Source organism: Argopecten irradians, chromosome 1 (assembly GCF_041381155.1).
Source record: "Argopecten irradians isolate NY chromosome 1, Ai_NY, whole genome shotgun sequence".
Classification (NCBI taxonomy): Eukaryota; Metazoa; Mollusca; class Bivalvia; order Pectinida; family Pectinidae; genus Argopecten; species Argopecten irradians.
Genome location: NC_091134.1, coordinates 64,760,730 through 64,787,482, shown reverse-complemented (window position 1 = coordinate 64,787,482; position 26,753 = coordinate 64,760,730). Strand labels below are relative to the sequence as shown.

The following is a 26,753-nucleotide window of genomic DNA, read 5'->3' as shown; positions in this document are numbered from 1 at the left end:
TTTTAGTTTTAATTATTCTCAATTAGTAAATATGGGATGTAATCCTAGATGATGCGCGAAGGTTGGTGTGTATACACCAGTATATATCTAAACCCATCCTGGGAACAATGCCGCATCATCAATAAGCAATGAATCAGTTACGCTACACAGCCTCCCGTCACACCCCGCCGACTAATGTCGATAATAATATTTTCAACTCTCATTAATGTTTTATGTCCCAAGTTTCAAAAGACTATAAACATCGAACCTGGTAGTCAAGGGGTTTGTGTGTTGAGTCAGGAAGCTTAAAGGGTAACTTTGTACTATACCAGGATCGTTACAAAGAGTCAAATGGTAGCTTCTGAAGACAGTACCAACGGCAGCAATTAACCTGAATAGGGTCTATGTACTCTTTGATAGAAGTTGCCAAGAAAAGCATGGCTACTTTCTGGTGATTGTATCGTACAAAGAATGGAATTTATAAAGGACCCCGACATACGGAAATTATACATTATATGAATTTATATTTTGTGAATTACAAAATGATGGAATTAATTGACGGGTTGGATACTCGGCTAACAAAAACATCAGACCGACATGTAGACGAAGGATATTTATCTGGTAGGAATTCGTCTGTTTGTAGTCGAAAAATTATCCGTAAAAATCCCAGGTCGTCATCGGTTGCCACGGAAAAATCTGAAAAGAATGGCGATAAGCATAATGGTTATGTCACTCTCGTGTCTCTGGGTGAATTAGAGAGGAGTTCTACCGGGGGAGATAAGGAGTTACAGGGAGAAAGTGGCATAGACATTAGATGTGATGATCATACAGAACTAAAACTGGACTTAGGGAGTCGTCAGAAGACAGACGCCACCAGTGGGTACGGAGTCCCTTCACTATCAGACAGTGACGAATATGATACCGACTTGGAAGTCAACAACCAGAAACCTTCAGGTAGATAGAACTTTCATTTTACAGACAGAGGACATCAGTTAACGGATTAAAATTTAGCAACTTATGACATTCTATTTTAATTTTTAATTTGTTTGATAACATACTTATAATTTTGAATCGAATAATGAACCATGAGTGATTATTTTCAATGATATCAATACTATATTCTTCATATTAACTAATATTTGAACGTTATACTTGTCCTTATTGACTGAAAGTAAATTACGCCAACTAAATAATCACGTTATCGGTTAACAGAAAGTACCGAGTGAAATAAATATTACATGCCAGGTATTAATATCCAAATTCTGTCTCCACCTTGTTTCACTGAAACTTTTTTAAAGATGCTCTACCGCTGACAAATGATATTTTTTCTCTATTAAAAATAGAAGCAGGCGATTTAGTATTTTTCTTCAGTTAAAAAAATACTTACTTAACACCATTACTACCATTGAAAAGTTTGAGCTTCTAATTTTACTTGAAGTTAAAAATAAAAAAAAAATTATTAATTGCATCCCGTGGCACTATATCCTATATGGAATGAAGTACTGATTGCGCATGCACCAAAGGCAAACAAATTTATTTTATATCATTTTTGTGTTTATAGACATATATATACACGATTAATTAAACACCAATTTTTGTTCAGACGATGAATATCATTTTTGTTATGTCAGCGGTGGAGCATCTTTAATATTCTGTTTATTTTTGTAATGGGCTGAAATTGAAGTGTAAATGTGTTACGATCTCAGCACTAAATTTTTATATAGAGAAAATAGCGTATGACCTGTTTTATACTTAGAGGTGACAATAGTAAGAATGGATGTATGGCTTGTAGGGAACACATTGGTAATAGGTAATTTATTACTTAAGAGACGACTTTGTTCCTTTACTTTTAGTAAAGAATGAAATTAAATAGGATTTTATTCCTTGCAGAAGATCTGTTAATTAATGTTAGTGCCAATAAATAGTTATGTAATAAAAGAATTATATTTAATTAACATTAACAGAATTTCAGACGCTTTCTTTGAAACCTAACGAAAATGAATACATGACAAGTTATATAAAATATTGAACACATCTTAGAAACTTAAAAATTGCGTACTTTACAAAGCCCCTCGATTTCACTAGAATGTATAACAAAAGAGTATTTGTGCAATGCTCAGTAAAAAGACAATAAAACCGTGTGTACACAATAGGCTGTCTTGAATTTAACTTTGATTTTGAAGTGTCAATGAACTAGAAGACAGTAAAGTCTCTATAGGTTTTATGATAACAATGGTTATCATATGGTACAAAATCTGTATCGTTTTTGTGTTAGATATGGAGTTGAATAAAGACTTATCGGTCCAGTTTGCTGGTTTCGTGCCTCAAGAGACAATATTATAAGCCAACCAAAGAGCTAAACACCGATGGAAACAATCGGTGGTACTGCTCATTGAATGCTCGCCTATCAGTTTTTATGGTGATCTTAGAATTTATCTCTATTGCTAATGATGAAATTATAATTAATTTCGAGATTGGCAAATCCATTTTTTGCAGTGAAGCCAGATTATATTCATTCTCAACACATTTTCTTTCAAATACTCAAAACTTTAAGTGTTCAAATATAAAAAGGAATGTGATAGTCATATGCGGAAGGGGTTACTAGGTACTAGGTATTCGATAACATGAAGATGAAGAATATCATAATTATGCATTATAAAAAAACACTGTATATAAAATACAAAATACAAATTTTCAGTCCATCCTGCTAAACTTAGTGTAAAGACCATTGCATTATGGTCATGTCAATTGGTCTGTATACTGTAATGGATGATGATACACCGTGCTCACCGTATATGGGACAGTGAACCGGATACCTCAGTATGCCAAGTCTCATCTTCTGGACAATCTATAGCTACATTCCCATTTTACACTATCAAAATATCTCCTCACACAAAACGACATACACAATATCAAATGACAGATTTTCACGCTGACCCTAGGAATTCGAAAAAAATACGATGACATTTATGATACAGAGGAAGGTTAAATAGGGTCACGCACCTCATATCAGAATCGTGTAATAAATCGACATATCAGTGAAACATATCAAATTCATCACACCGCATACACCTTTGACCATTGTTGTTGGCCTCTCTGGCTATTTTTATTGACCTTTGGCTATGCTTGTTGAACTGGTTAGTTACTGTAGTTACTGTTATTAACATAAAGCCATTGTAGTTGACCTCTTTGGCTATTCTTGTTGAAAATGAATTGTTTTTGTTTTACATTGAGTACTCTTGTTGACCTTCGATGGTTGTTGCCGATTTTGACATTTGACAGCTGCTGCTGACCTTAAGCAATGGTTTGTTGGTTGGCATGATTGGTCTTTATTTTACTGTTCACGGTAACGTTTGGTCACTGATGTTGAATAGGCTGTTTAGTATGTAAATGTCCTGGTTGTTAATGGTCCGGCATGACGTTTGTGTTGTGGTTTAATGATGATGGAGACTAGTATTGTGTCGACGTTTTATTATGTTCTTTGATGCATAGTTACATCTAAACTTCCTCTATTTACAAAGACAGTATTTTTTACAATATACGTGTAACCATGGTTAATACATGTACACAGACAATGTCCCAAAATGGGACCAGACACAGAGTGTATCCGCTATCCGTCCCTTTACTCTGTATATCTGTATATCACTGGCCAGCCCTTATTTATACTGGTTAGATATTACATACGTGTACAAATGACAGGTAATTCATGTTAATATAGCATAACATTATAAGAGTGACAGCTAGGAAGCTATTTTAGACTGACTGATATGACAAGTAGTAGGACTGTTTCATCTATAATGGCATTGGATCATACACGACTTAACCATTTACATTTCTGAAATATGTCCTGAAGATTATTCACATTGGTCAATCTTTTTATCAAATTATATATACATGTAGGTTACTTTAAATTAAATCTTTAAATCAATTTTTCATGCCAAGGCATCGCTAAACTACATTATCTTAACATCTTATTTTGATCGTTGTCAACTTTTGCTGATCTTTTTTGTTAATCCTCAGACGTCGAGGATACTTATGTGTGTCGTGATGTGTACCAGAAGGTATGTGAGACCTGTGGCGAAGCTCCACAGAGGACTGTCAACAGAGACCTGAGTCGCCGCTGCATGGACCTGTCTCATAGAAACCTTGGACCAGCCGGCATGCAACCTATTTGTGCCGCTCTACTGGTAAATTACTCACTTCCTTCCATACCTATGCCTTTATTAAGTATGTATATTTATAAATGTTCAGGGAGAGGGCTTATATAGGCATAGCTTGCTGCCCAATCCCAATTAAATCGAATGATTTAATAAACTATTTTGAAATGAAAAAATATACATATTGGAAATGTCTCTGAATGTGAATACACATTCATTTCTTTTCCTTGTGATAATCCTGTTGACAACATAGGTTAACGTTCCGTGATTGACCGGGTTAACGTTCCGTGATTGACCAGGTTAACGTTCCGTGATTGACCTGATTTTGTGGGTGTAATGATATGCGATATCTTATGGCATAATACTAATGGTGTGTTGCTCCCTAGAAGTGCAGTTGTCTCCCTTATGTAATTGTTATGTAACGCATGCTCGGTGTGACATCCTGTGTAGCACATGGCGGAATAAAAAGCTGGAGCACAATGTCGTTCCTCGATTCTTTCCTTACATAACCAGAGACCTCTACCAGGTGGTAGCATCATAACATGGTGTCAGAAAGGTAAAGAACATTTATACAGACGCAGTTATCTGAAGATATGGCGTTGTCAGGTATTAAACCGCCCGAATTAGATTGGAACAGTGCCAATTTACCGGACACGTGGAAAAAGTTTAGGCAGCACTGTGAACTTATTTTCAATGGTCCCCTGAAAGGAACCGATGAAGAAATTCAATGTTCATATCTACTTCTATGGATTGGCCAACGTGGTCGCGATGTGTACAGTACTTGGACACTTACCGGCGATCAGCGTAAACTTTTGAAAACTTATTATGATGGGTTTGAAAACCATGTTCAGCCCAAGGCAAACCCTGTATTCGCCAGATACAAGTTTAATAACATTGTACAAGGGTCTAGTCCGTTCGACGATTTTGTCACACGACTCAAAATGTCATCAAAAGATTGTTCATTTGGTGAAGAAGGTGGACGAAACGATGAAATGATACGAGACAGAATTGTGTTTGGAGTGACGTCACAGAAGGTACGTGAAAAACTCATAAACGAAGGGAAAGACTTGACATTAGAGAAAGCTATACAAATAGGACAAAGTTGTGAATACGCACAAGAACAACTAAAGACAATGAAAACTCATGAAACAACACAAAGTCAACAATCATCCGTCAATGCTGTAATGGGAAACTCGGGTCAGAAACGAGGACAGGGTCATCACAGAGGGAAAAAGCCACTTAGGGGAGGAAGATCAACACATAGAACAGCAAAAAATGAAGAGAAGTCTCACACATCAAAGGACTGTGGTTACTGCGGATACAATCATTCAAAAACAGACAATTGCCCCGCAAAAGGCAAACAATGTAACAAGTGTCACAAATGGAACCATTTTTCTAAGAAATGTAGATCTGTTAACTCTGTTGATATTGATAGTGAGTCAGAGTCATCTGATAATTTTTTCATTGATGTTGTCCGCTCAGGTGTTAAGAGTAATGCCCCTATTTCCACTGACCAAGCTTTTGTCCAGGTAAATGTGGGTCCCAGCCAGAAACCTGTGAAATTTAAGGTAGACACAGGTGCCCAGGTAAACATCATACCTAAAGATTTATTTTGCAAATTGTACCCTGAGTTAGAGTTGTCCAAACCCCGCAAACATTTGTCGTCCTATAATGGCTCAACAATCCGTACGTCAGGTTGTTGTAATTTGAAATGTGTGTACAAAGGTCAAGGTATCACAGCTGAGTTTTACATAGCCGAGACAACTTCCATTCCCATTCTAGGTCTCAAGTCTTGTTTAGATTTGAAACTAATAAAGTTGATCTACTCTGTAGGTGAGACTACTCCGAGTAGCAGAGCACCCTTAGACAAACTATCGGTCCTCAAGGAATATGCCGATGTATTCGATGGTATCGGTAATTTTCCGGGTACATGTAGTATCCAACTCGATCCGAAGGTGCAACCAACCGTGCACCCACCGCGCAAAGTACCTGTCGCGCTTAGGGAAAAACTTAAGCATGAGCTTGACCGCATGGAGAAAGCGAACGTCATAACCAAAGTAGACACACCTACTCCGTGGGTAAACTCCCTGGTCGTCGTAGAGAAGTCCTCGGGTAAGCTTCGTATATGCCTCGACCCGCAAGACCTTAATAAGGCAATTAAGCGTCCCCATTACCCCATGAAGACTTTGGAGGAGGTCCTTCCCGACTTGTCCGGTGCGCGATACTTTACAAAACTTGATGCACGTTCCGGATATTGGAACATAAAACTCGATGAACCATCATCTTACTTGACTACATTTAACAGCCCATTCGGAAGGTATAGATTCCTCCGTATGCCCTTCGGCGTACAATCAGCGCAAGACGAGTTCCAACGCGTAGTCGACGAGAGCTACGAAGGGCTAACCGGTGTCACCGCTATTGTCGATGATATTTTGGTATTTGGTTCAACGCGACGCGAACATGACGAGCGCCTCAGAGCTGTGCTAGATCGTTCTCGCACAGTTGGCATTAAGCTTAACGACGACAAGCTAGAGGTCGGTGTAAGCAGTGTTCGATATTTTGGTCACGTGTTGACGTCGCAAGGATTAGAACCAGATCCCGACAAGGTCACTGCCATTCGCGAAATGGAACCCCCTCGTGACAAATCTGAACTCGAAACCGTCCTCGGAATGATAAATTACTTAGCAAAGTTTGCTCCGAAACTCTCCGAAGTGACATCTCCGTTACGTCAATTATTGCCACGCGACGTAGAATTTGTGTGGGAACAGCCGCAGATAGACGCATTTCTAAAGATCAAGGATTTGATCACACAGAGTCCGCTACTGTCCTATTTTGATCCGAACGAGTCAACTACCTTGCAGGTAGACGCGTCAAAATACGGATTAGGCGCTACTCTTATGCAGAACGGCAAACCTGTAGCCTATGCGTCCAAGTCTCTGACCCCGACTGAGGTCAATTATGCGCAAATAGAGAAGGAAATGTTTGCCATAGTATTTGGGTGCAAGCGATTCCACCATTACGTTTATGGCAGACCGATCGATGTTGAGTCCGATCACAAACCACTTGAATCAATACTTAAGAAACCTATAAGTGTCGCCCCTGCACGCCTGCAGCGTATGATGTTACAGTTACAGAAGTACGACATTACGGTCCGACATGTACCAGGAAAGGAAATTCCTGTAGCAGACACGTTATCACGCAAGTCTATGCCCAACACTTACCCCGAACTTTCGGAAGGCATGGAAGTTCAAGTTCACGCTGTTATGTCAAACTTACCGATTAGCTCGCGTAGGTTAGAAGAACTCCAGAACGCGACTACGTCCGATCAGCAGATGAAAACTCTCGTGAAGGTCATACGAGAAGGCTGGCCGGAAATTAGGAAAGATTGTCCGATGTCAATAATTGAATATTGGAATTTTCGTGACGAACTGACTGTCATGAGTGATATGGTCTTTAAGGGAAACCGCATAGTCATTCCCAAGGCACTCCGAGCCGAGATGTTGAGTATACTCCATACAGGCCACATGGGTATCGAGAAATGTCGTAATCGAGCTCGCGACGTCATGTTCTGGCCGAACATGAACTCTGACATTTCCGAATTAGTCTTGAACTGCGACACATGTCTCGAATTACGGAACTCAAATCCTAAAGAACCGTTGTCTCCACGTGAGATACCTACCCGTCCCTGGCAGGTAGTAGCCAGCGATCTGTTCACATGGGATGATCAAGAATTTGTTGTTACCACTGACTACTATAGTCGTTATTTTGAGGTCAGCAAGTTGACCAGCACAACAAGTTCTAACGTTATTACGAAACTGAAAGACATATTTGCACGACACGGAACACCCGAAAAGGTGATCACAGACAACGGGCCGCAATACTCCAGCGCGAAATTTGCAGATTTTTCACGCGCATGGGACTTTGTCCACGAGACATCCAGTCCTTTATTTCCGCAATCCAACGGCCTCGCGGAGAGAACCGTCCAAACGGTCAAGAGGATATTTTCCAAGGCTAAGACTGACCAGAAGGATCCATATTTGGCGTTGCTCGAGTACCGTACTACACCGCTTGACTCTGGTCTGTCTCCTAGTCAACTGCTGATGGGTCGTCGTCTACGTTCAATTATACCGACGTCAACCGAACTTCTAGAGCCTAAATCTAGTCAGTCCGATCACTCCCGACATCTTTCCGAAATGAAAAGAAAAAAAGAAAATCAGAAATACTACCACGACAAAGGTTCAAAACATCTTGCTGAACTGGAAATAGGTGAAACGGTGAGGATCAAACATGATAAAAAATGGTTACCAGCGGCCGTCGTAAAACAAAATGATGCACGATCGTACACTGTGCACACTCCTGATGGTGGAATTTACCGTCGTAACCGCCGACAGTTATTGAAGACAAATGAAAAGCTGCTAGACGTGAATGATCTAGAAACCCCTAAACTGAACCTTGACTTCAATTTTGGCGATAGTTCGACCGGAAGCTCAGTTGTCTTCCCCAAAGACACTGCCCCAGCAGTAAAACCAAAGGCAGTTGTCCCGGGATCCCCTGTAAAATCTACCCCCCATATCAAGCTGAAGGTAGATCTCCCAAAACCCCCTTCTCCTATTGTAAATAACCCCCAGCCTGCATCACATGACTCTGGTTACACTACACGTTCAGGTCGTCAAGTGAAACCCAAGGTAATTACATCAATGTAATGGAATCCAATTGCATATATATGTGCATAGACAAACATTATTACTGATTCCTAATGTGTTAATTTGTGGATAAACTGTTTAGTTTCAATTCAGTGATTTATGCAATCGTTCAGCGATTATTACGATTAGTTTGCGTTATGTGGACTACAGACTAGTGGATTGAGTAACCATTAGTTTATTGTTTATCATTTGTTTTTCAATGGTCACCCGAGCAGGTATATAAAATGTGTTATTAATCGTGAATATAATCCAGTGTAAATTTTCATTGTGGTTTATAGACATTTCATGGACTATGGACAATAACAAATACATTCTTTAATTAAAAGAAGAGAGAACATTCTTTAATTAAAAGAAGAGAGATGTAATGATATGCGATATCTTATGGCATAATACTAATGGTGTGTTGCTCCCTAGAAGTGCAGTTGTCTCCCTTATGTAATTGTTATGTAACGCATGCTCGGTGTGACATCCTGTGTAGCACATGGCGGAATAAAAAGCTGGAGCACAATGTCGTTCCTCGATTCTTTCCTTACATAACCAGAGACCTCTACCAGGTGGTAGCATCATAACAGTGGGCAGGGTACCTTTTTCCTAGGATGGATATCAAATCAACTTGTCATTATATTGCCTCAATAAAAGAAATAATCGGGTGCCCGGGAAAATACTCAGATACATAAGAAAATACGCAGATACATGAGAAATACTCAGACACATGAGAAAATACTCAGGTACATAAGAAAATACTCAGGTACATAAGAAAATACTCAGATACATGAGAAAATACTCGTATAATTGAGAAAATACGCATGTACATGAGGAAATACGCAAGTACACGAGGATATACGCAGACACATGAGAAAATACGCAGATACATGAGAAAATGCGCAGACATATGCACATCAGAATGGAGTTTAGATAACGGAAGATTGTTAGGATCTCTCATTTATTTTTTGACATACATTCTGCTTTAAAAGGTCATTGATTGAAAATACAGAGAAATTTTAATCTTAAATGTATCTGATGCAGTTACCGTAAACAGGTTTTAAATTATTGTGTCCTCATGTTTTTGTATCATTTACTCTCTCTATATAAACAATGGACACTTTTAATTACCATCATGATATGAACTAAAATGTATGTTTATTTCTAATGTTAACATTATGTGTCGATAGTAACAAGATAATGCTAGTATATGTAAGATCTGTATAGACAATTACTATGACAGGAGAACCTGCGAGTGGAGACCCTGTTACTAGAGGGGATGGACATAAAGGACCAAGGATGTATGTACCTCTCCAATGTTCTACTCGACAACCTCGTCATCACACGACTGGTAATGGCTACCTCTCAGTTCTCTATCTCAACGTAATCGTGCCTCATTCTAGAGATGGTTATAATGCAGATCTGTATAAATCTTAGCTAAAGCAAACTTTCCCATTTTGGGGGTAGATTTATTTCGACCTCTTATTTAGAGTTTAAGCCCTTTAAATTAAAATAGACACAAATTATATTAAGACCAAAATTTGATCAATTTTGACGACTCAAAACCCTTGGGAAGGTTATCGCTACTAACCATAGGGTATTATATAATGTATTTTAGTTTAATTAGGGTGACATATCCTAAGTTAAACAAAGTTCTAGTGAGGGCTATACAGATTCTTTCTTTCAAGTACTGTTTTCTGTAGAATATAATCCTTTGTAAAATGAATATTTCCTGATGGGCAATAAGGCTTGAGGCCCTTTGTTACTTAACTGTGTTTGTTTTAACATAAATCTTCCTTTGTCAACTGTAAACCTAAGATATGTTAATGGGAAGCTGTAGTGATAAAATAAAACTAAAGTGATCAGAATTGTCCTCGTGCAATTTATTTCAGAATTTATCAACCAATAACTTGAGTACTGATGCTGCAAGATACCTCTCCGTGTCCCTGGGGAAGTCTAAAACACTGCTCCATCTAAACCTGTCAGGTAATTTACTACTCAGATAGATCAGCATTATAAACCTCTTGTTAGCATAGATATTGAAACATTTACAAAAGTAATATGTTTGTTACACATTTCTTAATCTGTTGTAAATTTAAACATTATTTCTTGCTGGAAACGTTTACAATCTTTGTTTTATTGTTTTCAATAGATAACAAACTCGGCGATGAAGCTATAATCTATCTATCAAAAGGCCTGGCCGTAAGTATTCAAAACATTAAAGGTCCAAGGTTATTTAGATAACTGAGTTCACCTCATCAACCATTAAAATTGTGTTCATAAGTACTTTGGTAGCCTACTTTCGTTGTGGATGCATCAATTGGTCATGATGTTTCTAATAGATTCTCACATCAAGTGACCTTGCCTGGCTACCCGGTCTGTGTATATTTTACGTTTTTATATAGTTTCGTCATATCGTTTATTTTGCTGTATAAAATGTTGCCCTTCTATCTCAATCATACCGATACTGTTTTATTGTTTTGGTAGAGAAACGAGTCGCTGCTCACGTTGAACCTCAGTAAAAACCTAATCGGAGAAGAGGGAGCGAAGGCACTCGGTGCTGCCATGGGTGAGTTAAAGCCTTATCTCTGTAGTTTTAATTGCCTTTTATTAAACCAATTAATTTTTCATGTCTTTCACATTCCCATATAGAACAACTAACGATGCAGACCGCCCAATCAATAAGCCATAGTGAGGCTAGCAACATGATACCAATCGAGTTGTTCATTACCTTGACAAGGGAGGATACGCTGGACTATATAACATTAATAACATGTCACCCTTCATTGATACGCTGATATGAGAAAAAAATCATCAGCCAGGATACCTGACTAGCAGGTCCTGATAATCTAGTACATGGTGATTCGAGTGTCATATTACAGCTCCCATAATTACAGGAATCATGAATATTTCAGACACACTCGTTTTCCTTTCACCCGTAAAGCTTAACAGAGACGACGACTAATTTATTAGTACTTATAATGTGTACGACACAAAACATTATATACAATACATGGATTAAATTGCCTAGATACTGTATAAATGTTTTCTACTTTCTTTTATCGGTACACTCGAACTGATAAGCATCAAAACACTATTTTTTTATTACTTACACTGGACGTAATTGTTAGTGTATATATTAAAGTGTATTATTAGTCAATTAACAACGTAAACGTCATAGGGAACGTTTACAAACGTTTAAGGATATAAAGTGTACTATTGTGAGAGGGCATGTAACATTGCTAAGCAATAAAAATAATATGCCTGGAAGATATGGCTCGCGTGGAAGATGGAACATTACATAGTTTTTAAATGATAGTGAATACTATACACCCGAACAAAAATAAATGATAGTGTATCCACTATCCACATGAGTACTATACACCCGAACAAAAATAAATGATAGTGTATCCACATGAATACTATACATCCGAACAAAAATAAATGATAGTGTATCCACATGAATACTATACACCCGAACAAACCTACATACTCCCATTTATACCCGTAATTGTTGCTTTAAATTTTGTTATTGTAGAATAGTTGTTTTTTTCTTTTATTTCCCGGTTTAAAAAGATATGACGCCAATGCTATTTTCTGTTCATTTTTAATGCTTAATTTGTTTTATTGTTGTTAATTATCGGCATTCCTAATTCTCTGTCAACTAAATAGCCAAAACGAATTGTGTGTGCGATCAATAATTTTCTACAATGTTAACGCTTTTGATATTGCAAACATAAAATAAGTCATTGTTTTCCGCCTAGTATCACATAATATGACAATAGCTATGTAACGTCCACATTAACCAATAATGTTGTTATTGGTATGAATATTTTAGCTGAAAACTGTCGTCTAAATGAACTGAACGCTAGCTGGAACTACATACGTGGAAGTGGTGCTGTTGGCATATGTAAATCATTCAAGGTATGTGCCTCTATAGTATTTGATGGCGCTTTATTAGTATTATTTCAACAATATTATCCTGCTTCAATATATATGTTCATATCATTTAACTGTGGTTGCTGTGGCTGTTGTACATGTATATAAAATGTCACAAACTTATCCCTCATCGGAAACCGGGTGTGTGTCAGAACAGGTATATTTATGTACAATAAAATCCCAATGAAAACTTACTTCTTTAATAATTACATTTATTAAAACGACTTAACGTGAAAAAGATAATCATCATTTTTTCACTCATTACATATATTTCACTTTTGATCAAGCATCTGAAAGTATTAGTTATTAAAAGGTTGATTTATTTTACAAAATTATATATGATAAATACAAAACATGGTTGATTAATAGTTAAAAATGTAATATGAGTTCAAATACGCTAGAGCACATTATTAATGTAGTTACACAAATAAAAGGTAACTCTGGACTAGGAAAGTCTACAGACCTTCCAATACGACAATATATAAAAATAAATTGACAGAACATCAAAGAATTTCTATTTTATTGGCTATTTCACCTTGTAATGGTTGACTGATGTAACAATATACTTTTCTTGCCATACCACGCTAGTACACAATCTATCCTTTTATTTCGAAATTGTTATTTATCCTTTTAACACGACAGGGACCTGACACGAATTTCTAACAAACAGTATATACGTACAAAGCATATATATTATAGTATCCTTGATACTACCTGGTTAAATTATGTGTTTCATTGTGTTTCCAGGAGAATACCACTCTCCGGACTCTATACCTGGCCTGGAATGGACTTGGGTATGACGGAACGGTAGCTGTATCAGATACTCTGAGGACAAACGAGTCTCTCCGCGAACTCGACATTTCCAACAATCGACTTAACTGGAGCTGTGCGGATGTTCTTGCTAAGGGTCTAAGGTCTAACTCAGACCTTGAAGTATTGAAGGTATCAATACATTTAACACCAATAAACTTATTGTAGCAGTTTGAAATATATATCGTAACATTATTAATTCATCTGATATTACGTGACTTTAAAGGCCCAATATCCGTATCTTTCTTATTTTTGTCATGATTTAGAAGAATGTTGAAAAAACAATCCTCTTGTAAATCATGCAGAGAGAGGACTAAATTGAAGTCAAGATGAGCGATTATGATTCGGAATATTTTGATAAAAATCAAATAAATTTTAAACATCGCTAGGTGGGTCCCACTTAGTCAAGCCGAAGTAAGACGACATTGTAACGTCGTTGCCGAGAACGTCATGTGACTACCATAACTACGTAACGTCTTGAACTTTCCGACTTCCGTTCGGCAATAATCGTAACTTTTATGGCGACCAGTTTAAAATGAAGGCATGTTTACATCTATCGACTTTCAACAACTGCTGTACCAAATTTATTTTACCAAATTATAAGTATTTTTTTTATATATATCTTCATTTCAACTATATCTACAAATACTAACAATATCGGAGTCGAATTTAACTTGAATTTTTGTTGATAGTTACGTATAGTGTGGCTTCAATTTTGCGTATGTAACCAGTGTAATATGATGTACCCATGTAATTAGACTGTAAGGGGAAGTAGATATTAAGTGACTTTATACTTTAAGTCATGATGTAAATATCCCCTTTGGCATAAAAGTACCTTAGGGCACAATAAACAAAATTATTGTAAGACATCTGTAAGATCTCAATGTTTTCTGGAAATATACAAACCTTTCAAAATGTCCGCTAATGATATACGAGATTTTCATAAATCTCTTTCTAGTAAAGCTATATTGACCTTGTACTTCCGGGTTCAAAGATTTTATTGATATAAAAATTAAAACGTCATCATTTTGCGCGTTTTAGAGGAAATAAAGGACAAATATCAATCTCCTACCTACTGTAACACTGTATAAAAGGCAAGCTTAATCAAGAAGATTACTAATATTATTTTATTATAGGTAGCAAACAAAACAGATTGTCTTTGGAGACTGAAAACAATTAGCTTAGGGTTAGTTAAATGTCAGGTTCAAATAGGTTTTTACATCACTTGGCGGCAGTAGATCTAACCAAATGAAAGAACCCTTGCTAGATAAAACTTAAACCCCATTATATTTAACGACTCGAATCTGGATCCTTCCATCAGTAATCATACATTTAAGTCAATTTTATGACAGTCGCAAAACTATTTTATCTTGAAACAGGTTGTAATAAAATATATTCCTTGTCCTATATGTTTGACATAAAGAACTGAGAGTTTTTGTGTTGTCTGGTCAGGATACATCCATAAAATGTGTTAGAGACTTTTTGCCTTTATTTGGGCTGTTCTTAGGTCCAAGCAAGGGGAAATCCTGTTCTGCTGACCAGATGAATCGTTTTGTTGGTGATATCCCCATTTTGTGGTAGAATTGGCCATAAGCGCCTTGTAATCAAAACGATGTCCATATAATTATTCAAATACTTTATCATACGTCCAATATTGACTTTATAAATTCTGAAAGCTGTTCTGATTGGCCATCCCATCCATTCACCCACTGTGTTTTGTTACATTGTAAGATAATCGTATGTTCTCTAAGTAATAAGGTGATAGTTTCCGATTGAATCGAACACTTCAGCATAAAATCACATTAAGTTGGCAGATACCTTGTTCTAGGTCTGCTTCTCCGGAAAATCTTTTCTGAGTAAACAAATGCCTATAAAATATTATTGTATGCATGAACGATAACAGTATTTATGTATGGGTATGAGGTAATCTTAATCACATTCCATTACAAAACTCTCTACAAAAAACAGTAATATTATAAACTCAGGCTCAATATTGCTTGGAATGAAGGAGAGTATGCCATGATCAAAAGGACGCATTGCTGTTTCATTGGGAATAAATTGAGAAGAGTAACCAACATGATTGGACAAATCTACCTGAATGATACTTCAGAGTTCATGTGTAATATAAGAGAGTTCGATAAACATGAACATGTCACATTTGTAAATATCCGAATTAATAATCGGAGATCGTCTTTTCAAGAAAACCTTTTCAAACATCATGAAGAAGGTGGAAACTCCTACAAGGAATTATGCACAGTATAGGTTTAGACTATCGAAATTCACAGATGATTCGATAACAGGATGCTTAATATATAGAAAAGTGATTATGCTACAGGTGTATCATGCCTTGCATATCTGGGAAACCCCCCCACACACACACACACACAAAATATAATATATAAAATAGATATAATGTTTTACAGTATCCGAAATTGGTATAGTTGTGGCAATCTGTAAGCTCAAGGTAGAATACGATAGTATGAGGAAAAAACACAAAACCAAATGCCAGGTAAGAAAAGGGGATACTGTATAGAAATAAAAACAGACGTTTTGTAGCTATGATGAGATTAAATTTAGCTATGTGCCGTAATTTCAGTGTAATTTACCAAATTTATTAGATTAGATTTATTACCTTGGAAAATTCAGTTTTAAGATTAAAATGTCCCTCAAAGGTTTAGTTTATATTCTGTATACCTTAGATACAAATTAAGAGAGCAATCTTCATCTGACATTCAAAATTCAGCATCTTATAAAGCATTATATTGCTCGATAATAGCATAGAATATAATACAGCTGAATAAATTGATATTTATCAAGTTGCATAATAAATAAAACATAATTTTGTCAATAAAATTGGTAAAATCTGTTGATTTTCCATAGGGGACGTAACTCTTTACAATTAACGACGTTATAAACGAGCAAAATACTGCATACAGGGTATAACCACAATTTGTATCCGACCATATATTTACAGTCAGTGGTGAATTGATTGTATAAACCCCGTTGATTTCAACCAATGGCTACTCTTAGTTCTCGATAGATTGAGTATGTCACGCGCAATTTGGAGTCACGCGGATGAATTTATGATGGTCCGCATCAGAAACTGTAGGTGTTTTCAGTACCGATCGTACGTTCGAGGAACATGTATCAAAATACGTTTGAACACATAAAAATATAGAAAAGTCGATATTTTGTCGATATTCTTTTCAAGGACCGCTTCGCGGTCCATTTTAAATAGCGATACACTACTCAACTTTATCCTTCGATAAATCCACCATAAAGATACATTAATCCTTAAATATTGGTAATAAATACTAGTGTCAACTGCATACACGAAGGAGATGATACAATATACTATTATAAATACCCCTACCCCAATATATCCGAACAATGCTATCTTGAAAAGTGCGCATATTTCGAAAATAAAGCAATAAATCACTCGTGTCTTTGTATGATTGATTTTATTATGGTCATAAGTTATTTGCATATGAAGGAAACCTTTGCATCATAATCTGAAGTAAATGGGGTATTTTTAGCATTTAACCGGTAATGAAATTCATTGTGACTCCATGATATCAACCTATCATTGGCGTACGTCGGGATTGGTAAAGATGCTGGATATTCTCCGAAATACGGGTTGTTGTAGTTTGGTGATAAATGTATTCTAAATTTGTGAAACTCGTATCAAAATTGTATGTTTTGAAATAAAAACTCACTTAGGTTATTTAGGTCGTTGAAATACATTCATATTCAACAAATTCTGCTAAAATATTAAATCAAATTATGTTTTTGTGACTTTCCAACCCGTTAGATCTCGTTGCATTCATTTTGAGCTTGCCTTTAGATGTTTTTACTCCAAAGAAGAAGCGTCTGTTTGTTTTTGGCCTGTCTCCACCTTTTCTATCGTTAAACAGTTGTATATTGTGTTACAGATTGGATACAACCCCATCACCACGACAGGAGCCATGGCGATATTACAGGCAGTAGCCAACACTAAATCCAACTTACGTGTCCTCGATATGATGGTATGTCACTATTCCTCCACTATACATTATGTACATTTTGGTTCGGGTATGCAGTTTGGATGAGGTTCCGGTGAAAACCAACCCAAACACTTATTTGATACATACATGTATATCTCATACAGATAAAGTGTTTCCCTAAATGTCTTTTGTGATCTTTAGGAATTTCCTGTCGGAAGAATCTGAACGGTTTTCTCATCTTATCTTATATTTATATCAACGCAACACTCATCGTTTCGTCAACATTGTACATGAGTTTTCTCATGTGTTTTAGCCAAAACTATTTTATCCTATGCAACTCCTTTTTTAAATCAACATTTACAATTTAGTTTTAGTTTTTACTTGTCTTTTTCTTATTCTGATATTTTAGATACAGTCCTTGTTTATATCCTTATACTAATGCATGCCATGTAGTTTGGCCCTAAATGACCTTAGTTGTCGATGGGCCGTAAAACTCAAACAAATAAACAGACAGACAAACAAAAAAAGAATCTGAACGGTATCACATTCATATTTACACCATTAAAGACTTTGCATTTTTGCATGGTTATTGACTGGGATACGCGTATTGCCATTCACAGTAAAGCGTCTTTATTCGGAATACTTATCTCATATGTGATTTTTCAACACCGTCGACGTTTGGTTTGGTGAGTTGTATTAACGTCATATCAACAGCTAGAGACATTTAAGCACGGCCTCACACGCATGTGGTGTCTTGCGTCTGTGAAATGAGAGGTGGGTGTTTTGGGATACTGTGGTATATTCATGTTGTCTTTTTGTAAAGTGCACCTTTTGCCCTTTTTACAGTGCTATATCAATGAAGCATGGCACCAAAAGCACCAAGCAACACATCCCACTCGGTCACATTATACTGACAACGGGCGAACCAGTCGCCACACTCCCTTTATGCTGAGCGCTAATCAGGATAGATTATGTCTCGGCCAGGGGACGGGAAGAACTCAGGCCTAAAATGTGGCTATGTGAAAAGAGACGTAAGGAAGACGAAAGTTTAATACACTGTATAGGAAGAAGAGGAAAGTTGATATCTTGAATTAAGTCGCCTTTTAAGATCATGCAATTGGGGCTGCAGGTATAATTCTTACGCCCTACCTGTACTGCTGTGATAACGTGTTCTCCAAAAAGTATGAATATTAGTTATCCCACATAACGAATATTTCTATAATAATCCCATTGCTTGTACGAATATATGCATTGTATATTATAACGACAGAATGTGAGCATCCTCCCCGAAGCTGAATTATTAGTCCTGACGATTGAACAGCGACGGAAATTCAAACTGATCCATGGCGGGGTGGTTAGATCACATGACAAGCTGGGAGAAAAAATAGGTAAATAGTGATATTCATGTCGTAGTGTAGTCATTATAGCTTTATTTACATTGTTGTTAGATCTATGTGAATATGCCCACATGCTCAATACTGGCGTTTCCTTCTTTGTTTATTCGTTATCCAAATAGAAGATTGTTTGCTCGTTAGAACAGGGCATAGTTTCACGAACATCACTTAAGTTAAGAAAAATCTCTCACTTAAATTCCTCTTAGGGAAGCATTTGAAGAAGTTCCTAACTAAATATTTGCTTTAATTTATGTAATGCTAATTTTAGATCAAAGAATATCCTTCTGTTAAAGAGTGTTAGTGAAACTAGACCCAAGTATGAGCTTCATGTCATTTGTGATGGGAGTAACGTCACTTCTGTGCAAGAAAATGACGCAATTTCCTCACTCCACTACACTATATTTAAAGGCCCACTACTTTTCCGGAGCAAAATATAAAGATTTCTTAAAAACATTAATTACCTCAGAAAATATATACCAATGGCCTAAGATGAGGTTACAACACCAAACATTTGCAGGATTTCCTGCGTAATATATAATAATATTAGAGAGTAATTTCGTCGTTTTACCGTCTGCCGCAGTGATAGTCAACTACCGCGCGGTATTTAGGACGACGGGGGGAAAATAAGACGACCCGCGTTATGAAAATTAACATTTTATTTACTTTAATTAAATTGTTTAGGAGGTGATGATAAGTGTAGTATTAACGTTAAGTTAATAACTTTTGCCACTTGACTAAATTATTAATCTCGTTTTACATTCCCATTTTAAAAATCAAAAACCGTTTCGGAAAGGTAGTTCTAACAAGGCAGTAATTTCTGGTATGGGGGATATGGAAGCTTTACAGATCGTCAGATCATTTCCTCAATTTGAAACTATTTGCCGGTGAAACCTTTACAATAAGTGATATATTCACAATTGCATTTTGTTGTGTAATGAATTTGACGTAAAGCATACACATACGGAGAGAAGATACTAACAACAGTTCTCGTTCAACTAGAAAATGAGGGAAAATATTAATATACTCCAAAAACACGAACAATATATTTGATTACTCGTTTTGTACAGAGAAAACATTCGAATCGACGTCTTAATAAAAGTAGTTATATCAATAAGAGTTGTAATCTAAAATATTATCACTCAATTCACACCAAATAAGGTTTTTGATGGCAACTATATATTGTGTAATCGAGTGTTTCAGCATGAAACGAAAAGAACTATGGCATCTGCATACACACTTTCACTATGACTCCTTGATAATCAGGGATTTTTTTTAAAAACAAAAGAAGTTTATTGAGATCCAATCGATATGTTAGTGAAAATGTAGAGAACATCCTGCCAAGGTATAGACTTTAATTGATCTACCATGCATCTTTAATGTTATTAGCCGACAAGTGTATATAAGGTACCCTTTAATCGAACATCAACCCATGCAGTGAGTATACCTGAATTATAAAGCACTATCCAGACCGACCCGGTAATGGCCCCGCCGTGTATTGACTTAAAAACCATGCAGACTTAATTACCACCTGTATCTATTTATACAGGCAGTAATTAAGTTTTAATCACATTTCACTCTGTTTTATATGTGCGCAGCAAACAGAGTCTTTCTCACACGTAACACCAGAACACGCGGAGGAAAAAACCAACAACCCGTAATTGTAACGATATTGTATACTGTAAACCAACTTTCTTTCGCGGTTACTAAATTTTGCGATTTGCATTTCAAAAAAAATCACGGAAATTAACATTCGTGAATTTAAAATTTGAAAGGAAATCCATATCCAGCAGGAATATGCTAATTCGCGGAGATAAACTTTCGTGATTTGCATAGATCTTGAAATTCGGGAAAGTAAATCACATGCGAAAGAAAGTTGATTGATTTTATACACATGTACTAGTATCTAATGAAAAGAATAGTTCATTTGATATAGGTTATAAAACGTGCCCATAGTGATAATCGTAATTAGTTGTATGTGGAAACTTTAATCCTGTCAATTTTATTTAAAGTAACATTGATCTTGTTTCTAAAAATAAATGCGTAAAGAGAAAGAAGTTTTATGATCATTTACACTGTAAACCAACTACATGTATCTTTCGCTAATTTTCCATTTAAAATCTAGTAACTGAGGATTAATATTCGTGAATTTAGAAGTTGAATGGAAATTCCGATTAGTACCAATGATGCAAATTTTAATTTGCAAAGATAAACTTTCAGCGAATTTACTTGGTTCGGTAAAGAAAATCGCACGCAGAAGAAACTAGGTTACGCTGTAATTATTTTCGTGTCGAGCAGTTCTGAAATCTAGTTTTACATAATTATAGCACAAACACTTAATACATTAATAACATAGCACAACAAAATCATAAAAACATTCGTGAATTGATGGGTTCGTTATGATAAGCATGAATTTCGATGTACTCCACAGAAAAACCTATTGACGCAATGCAAAGGATATTGGACTACATGAAAACCCTCGGCCTACGTCCGGTTGAGATGATTCGGGAGTTTGATAAAACAGCAAATTACCAAATTAGCAAGAAGGATTTTATCGCTAGACTAAAGGTAAGTTAGTATGTCTTCAAGAAGCTGTGTTATTCGGCAGTATTTCCTTGTTTATTTGTGCGAAAAAATACTTCATTAGTCATTACTATGTGTATTGCGATATTCTTCTAGTGGCATGTACGTGTATTTTATTATAGTACAACACAACATTACATCCTCTAGATTTTGTATCCAATATACCAAATATACACGAGATGACAAACCAAATTTAACACAAAATCCATTAGAAATAGCTTTGACAATAATATAAGGGAATGAAGAAAAGTCACATTATTGCCTTTTAGCCCTGGTAAACTGCTAAGTCATATTATCTGCCTTGTAGCCCTGGTAAACTGCTAAGTCAGATTATCTGCCTTGTAGCCCTGGTAAACTGCTAAGTCATATCATCTGCCTTGTAGCCCTGGTAAACTGCTAAGTCATATTATCTGCCTTGTAGCCCTGGTAAACTGCTAAGTCAGATTATCTACCTTGTAGCCCTGGTAAACTGCTAAGTCAGATTATCTGGCTTGTAGCCCTGGTAAACTGCTAAGTCAGATTATCTGCCTTGTAGCCCTGGTTAACTGCTAAGTCAGATTATCTGCCTTGTAGCCCTGGTAAACTGTTAAGTCAGATTATCTGCCTTGTAGCCCTGGTAAACTGCTAAGTCAGATTATCTGCCTTGTAGCCCTGGTAAACTGTTAAGTCAGATTATCTGCCTTGTAGCTCTGGTAAACTGCTAAGTCAGATTATCTGCCTTGTAGCCCTGGTAAACTGCTAAGTCAGATTATCTGCCTTGTAGCCCTGGTAAACTGCTAAGTCAGATTATCTGCCTTGTAGCCCTGGTAAACTGCTAAGTCAGATTATCTGCCTTGTAGCCCTGGTAAACTGCTAAGTCAGATTATCTGCCTTGTAGCCCTGGTAAACTGCTAAGTCAGATTATCTGCCTTGTAGCCCTGGTAAACTGCTAAGTCAGATTATCTGCCTTGTAGCCCTGGTAAACTGTTAAGTCAGATTATCTGCCTTGTAGCCCTGGTAAACTGCTAAGTCAGATTATCTGCCTTGTAGCCCTGGTAAACTGCTAAGTCAGATTATCTGCCTTGTAGCCCTGGTAAACTGCTAAGTCAGATTATCTGCCTTGTAGCCCTGGTAAACTGTTAGGTCAGATTATCTACCTTGTAGCCCTGGTAAACTGTTAGGTCAGATTATCAGAGTTCACAGTATGTGTGTACTGAAAAGCAAGCATTAGGTATATAATTAATCCCATGTTCCTTGATGAATAACCTTGTAACAACAATACAATTGATTTATATATTTAATGGAACTTGACGTTACATATTCACCAAGGTACAAGTAACAAAGGATGTTCATGAGTGGTACAAAGGAAAGACGTAAACATTATCATAATAGATTTTAATTAACTTTACTATCGAATCGGAAGGTTCTAAGACGGTCACTGAAGCAGTACAACGATAGTTACGTAATATATAGCTCATCAAACGCCTTTTAAAATATGCATATTGACTTTGCAATAATGTCAATTCCGTCTGTTGAAAACCTGTACATACAGACATTGTGATGATATTTAAATATTTATGGATACTGCAGTGTATTTGTTTCCTGTGTGGTTACACTATTGATACATATCAATCATTTCTAATACTGTACTCGATTTCCTGTAATATCCCGCTATTCTATGTATCCTTATTCGTTATATGCTACCAATCATTAGTTGTTTTTTTCATGTAAGTTTGTTTTACACACAGCCATAATTATCAAAGAAGGCATGTACGTGGTGTGTTGTAGCTACGTGTATCGTGAGAACGTGATGCTCCAGTAAAGTTACTCCAAGGTCTACAGGCTGTTACACTGTTTACACCATAGATGGTGACATTGTTGCACCGAAACCAATAATCACTTATACGACAAATATCGCGTCAATTTTATCCTGTAGCCAATACATCATGCTCTAATCAGACAGCACCCACTGCTTTTAACATACTATCATATCCCAGATTTAACAACATTCTTTAAATTAATTTACTTAAGGAAACTCCTTAACATGTACATTAATAAAGGAACAAATCTTAAGTTAAGGAACTTTATTTAATTTTTGTATTGCTTCCCTATCGTAAATCTAGGTTCAGGAGTTTGCTAAAGTTAAGGAATAATACCTAAAACGCATATAATAATCCAGCTTTCTGTTATATCTTTCTTGTAATATGTCACACATTGGTCGTCCTTTCATACAGGCAGTATAATCTAGTAACCATTTCTCCATTTCCATTGTCGTCCTAAAACTTTATTCCAATGGGGTACAATTTTTTTTTATTTCGTTCTGTACACCAATGGCTACGTTTCCATAACTTTGTATTCAGTTGAAATGTCATTTCGATGTTTGTTTTATTTTTCCTTTCAGTACTTGTTTTTTTTTTAAACTCCCAGTTTTAGAGCTGCTTTCTACCTTGTATGACTTTTGTACAATTCATACAGTGATTGGTTCCTGTTTCAGTCTAAAGGCATTCCACTTCACAAGTTTGAGATGGAGGACTTGGCGAGACGGATAGCAGGCAAGGATGGTAAAGGTGTTAATTACAGGTATTTATACCAGTCTACCTATCAACCATCTAACGTATAAACATTGTATTTAGATTACCCAGAAACTAGTTAACTATCAACCATCCAACGTATAAATATACAATCATCAAATCAGGGTATACATTGTACTCGATTACCCAGGAACTAGTTAACTATCAACCATCCAACGTATAAATATACAATCATCAAATCAGGGTATACATTGTACTCGATTACCCAGGAACTAGTTAAATATCAACCATCCAATTGTATAAATATACAATCATCAAACCATGATACAGTATACATTGTATCTAGATTATCCAGAAACTAGTTGGTGTAGCTATAGATTGAGAGCTTACTTTTTCTTGTACTGTTAATGGTGCACTGTGATGATGTTTGGATTTCTCCTTTTAGGAAACTTGTGGATTCTGTTAAAGACCATGTTGTGAAAGAAAGAAACGACAAGATAAAGATCAGAAACAAAAAGCAGAGAACAGAAGCATATCACAAAAAACTGTTGGAGCTCCGACTTCCGTCCGAGGTCTTATCTGAACCGGAGGAGGACCAGATTGGATCGCTGGTGGAACTTCGATCTTCGTCTGCTGCGCTCACCCAAAGTTACGGTAGTCTACATTCGATGATGTCGTCACAACGGAGTGTGAGTAAACTGCCGTCATTGGTATCAATGTCACGTGACAGCGAAGCACCTTTGAGGACATCACGTGGTAGTTCAGCTGTCTCAATGTCTGGGCCGTTGAGTGGGGTCTCCAATCGGAAACCAAAGAAAAAGAAACACAAGCAAAGGCGAGGAATGCTGGTATCCCAAGTGTCTCTCGGGCAGATAAATTCGTGATACAAAGTTATATTTCATAATATTTCTAGCCAATTTCGTCGTTTCTTTATCTCAGTGTGGACGCTGACATTTTATCCATTTTAATAATATATATTATAATGGGCATTTTTGCAATATTTCGTATTGAAAGCAAACAAATTTATATCTTTATAATGTTTTGTTTTAGTTAATGTATGCGGTTTTGCTATTCAACATTGTGAAGCTTATTTAAGCTTTAAAGTAGAATATTTATCTTTCCTTGTGGTTCTTAGATTTGATATAAGTTTAAGATATCCTGCAATGAAACAACCATATCCTATCATCCTCCTGAGGAAACAAACTGTGATAAGAATATACATGTACAGTTACCAGCATTTTATTGTTTTGCTATATTTTACATTGGAGTAAACTATTTTCTATTAACGTATTTGTGTTTATATGTTATTTCTATTTTAATTTAAGGATACGACTGTATTGAGCGCCGTTTCTGACGCATCCGTCAACTCACTTTTTACATATCACATACATTGTATTTAGATTACAAAACAACTAAAAATTTTATAATTATAATCACATTGACTTATTAATTAATTCAGATTTATAATAAAAACGTCTTATTACATGGATACGATATCATTAGTATGGTTTTGACGACTCTATAATTGATGTAAGCCTAAATGCTTACAATTGTATTTCGATTAAAACAAATACAAAAAAAAATCATAATAAAATAATATTCGCATTAACTTATTTTTATCTACGTAGATATTTTTAGAAATGTCAATCAACCAACACTTTTAAACAACATAAAAGGAAATAATGAACCTTGAGAAGTAATAAAAGCATAACCTTTAATGTATAAATTCAGTTTTGCTACAATGAATTTGATGAAAACAATTGTTTTAAAAATGGAAGGCACATAACTCGTCAAACATCACACTGTGTGTAAAAGAGATATTATATCATTTCTACATATCTTCAATTTCTTTGTTTGCTTTAATATAAACTGATTAACTCTCGGTATGAATTCCCTCTACATTTCCATCAAAAATTGGATTGAAGAAACGAAATTGTAAACGTCTAATTTTGGTTTATAATTATGGAAATGTATGGAATGATACAGGGTGTAGGATCACAAGTAAGACTGCTACACCGTGGGTTGAAGTAGAACAAATATGGTAGACTAGGGTTTTTAATTGGATTTCCAGCTGTTGGGGTTTTATTTATTTATTTATTTTTCTTTTCTTTGCAAACATTTAGGTGGTGTAGAGTTTTATCTAAGTCTACAGAAAGGTACTTTATTATTAAACTTATCTTCATCTCAAACCAAGAATAACACAATCAGAAAGGTTTTATGGAGAAATCGGTAACCAGCCATTCCTTAAAGAGAAATTATGGTACTGCTGATCACAGGACTCGTGTCCCTCAAGGTATTATCAATTGTCTATCCCTCATTATATTTCATTTGATATCAACAACATGAACTTTTGTATTATGAAAAGGTGCAATAGCAATAACCGTTCATTCAGACTGTAAATGTCGTGTCTTTTTACTCATCAACACGAAGGAAGCCACGCCACGCACAGAAAAAAGAGACACAATACAGTAAAACTTACCTAATCAGGTGTCGATGTACATGCCTCAAGAAACAGATTTCTTAAACATCATCTTCTAGAATGAAATCGTATAGTTTATTCAGATGAAAATTAAAAATGTCTATGAATTGTCCTCGAAATCAAATACCAACTTCGATATCGACTGCACTGTTATGTTATAATATGAAATAGCAATATGGTTGATTTTACTATCCTTTGCTTACTTCTTACCATATCGGGTTGCTTTCATTCTAAATT

At 36.1% G+C, this 26,753-nt stretch overlaps 1 protein-coding gene across 1 annotated transcript; it reads left to right on the top strand.

Moving 5' to 3' along the window:
* Nucleotides 1–245: 245 nt before the first annotated feature.
* On the top strand, nt 246–25,299 carry LOC138311021 (leucine-rich repeat-containing protein 74A-like). Its single transcript, XM_069252452.1, has 13 exons — nt 246–933; nt 4,000–4,166; nt 10,065–10,172; nt 10,714–10,807; nt 10,974–11,023; nt 11,309–11,390; nt 12,660–12,745; nt 13,508–13,702; nt 17,503–17,595; nt 18,824–18,941; nt 21,376–21,512; nt 24,001–24,086; nt 24,483–25,299. Exons 1-13 carry the CDS (start codon nt 495–497, stop codon nt 24,919–24,921), a joined length of 2,094 nt encoding a protein of 697 aa, XP_069108553.1. The 5' UTR covers nt 246–494; the 3' UTR covers nt 24,922–25,299.
* The last annotated feature ends 1,454 nt before the right edge of the window (nt 25,300–26,753 follow it).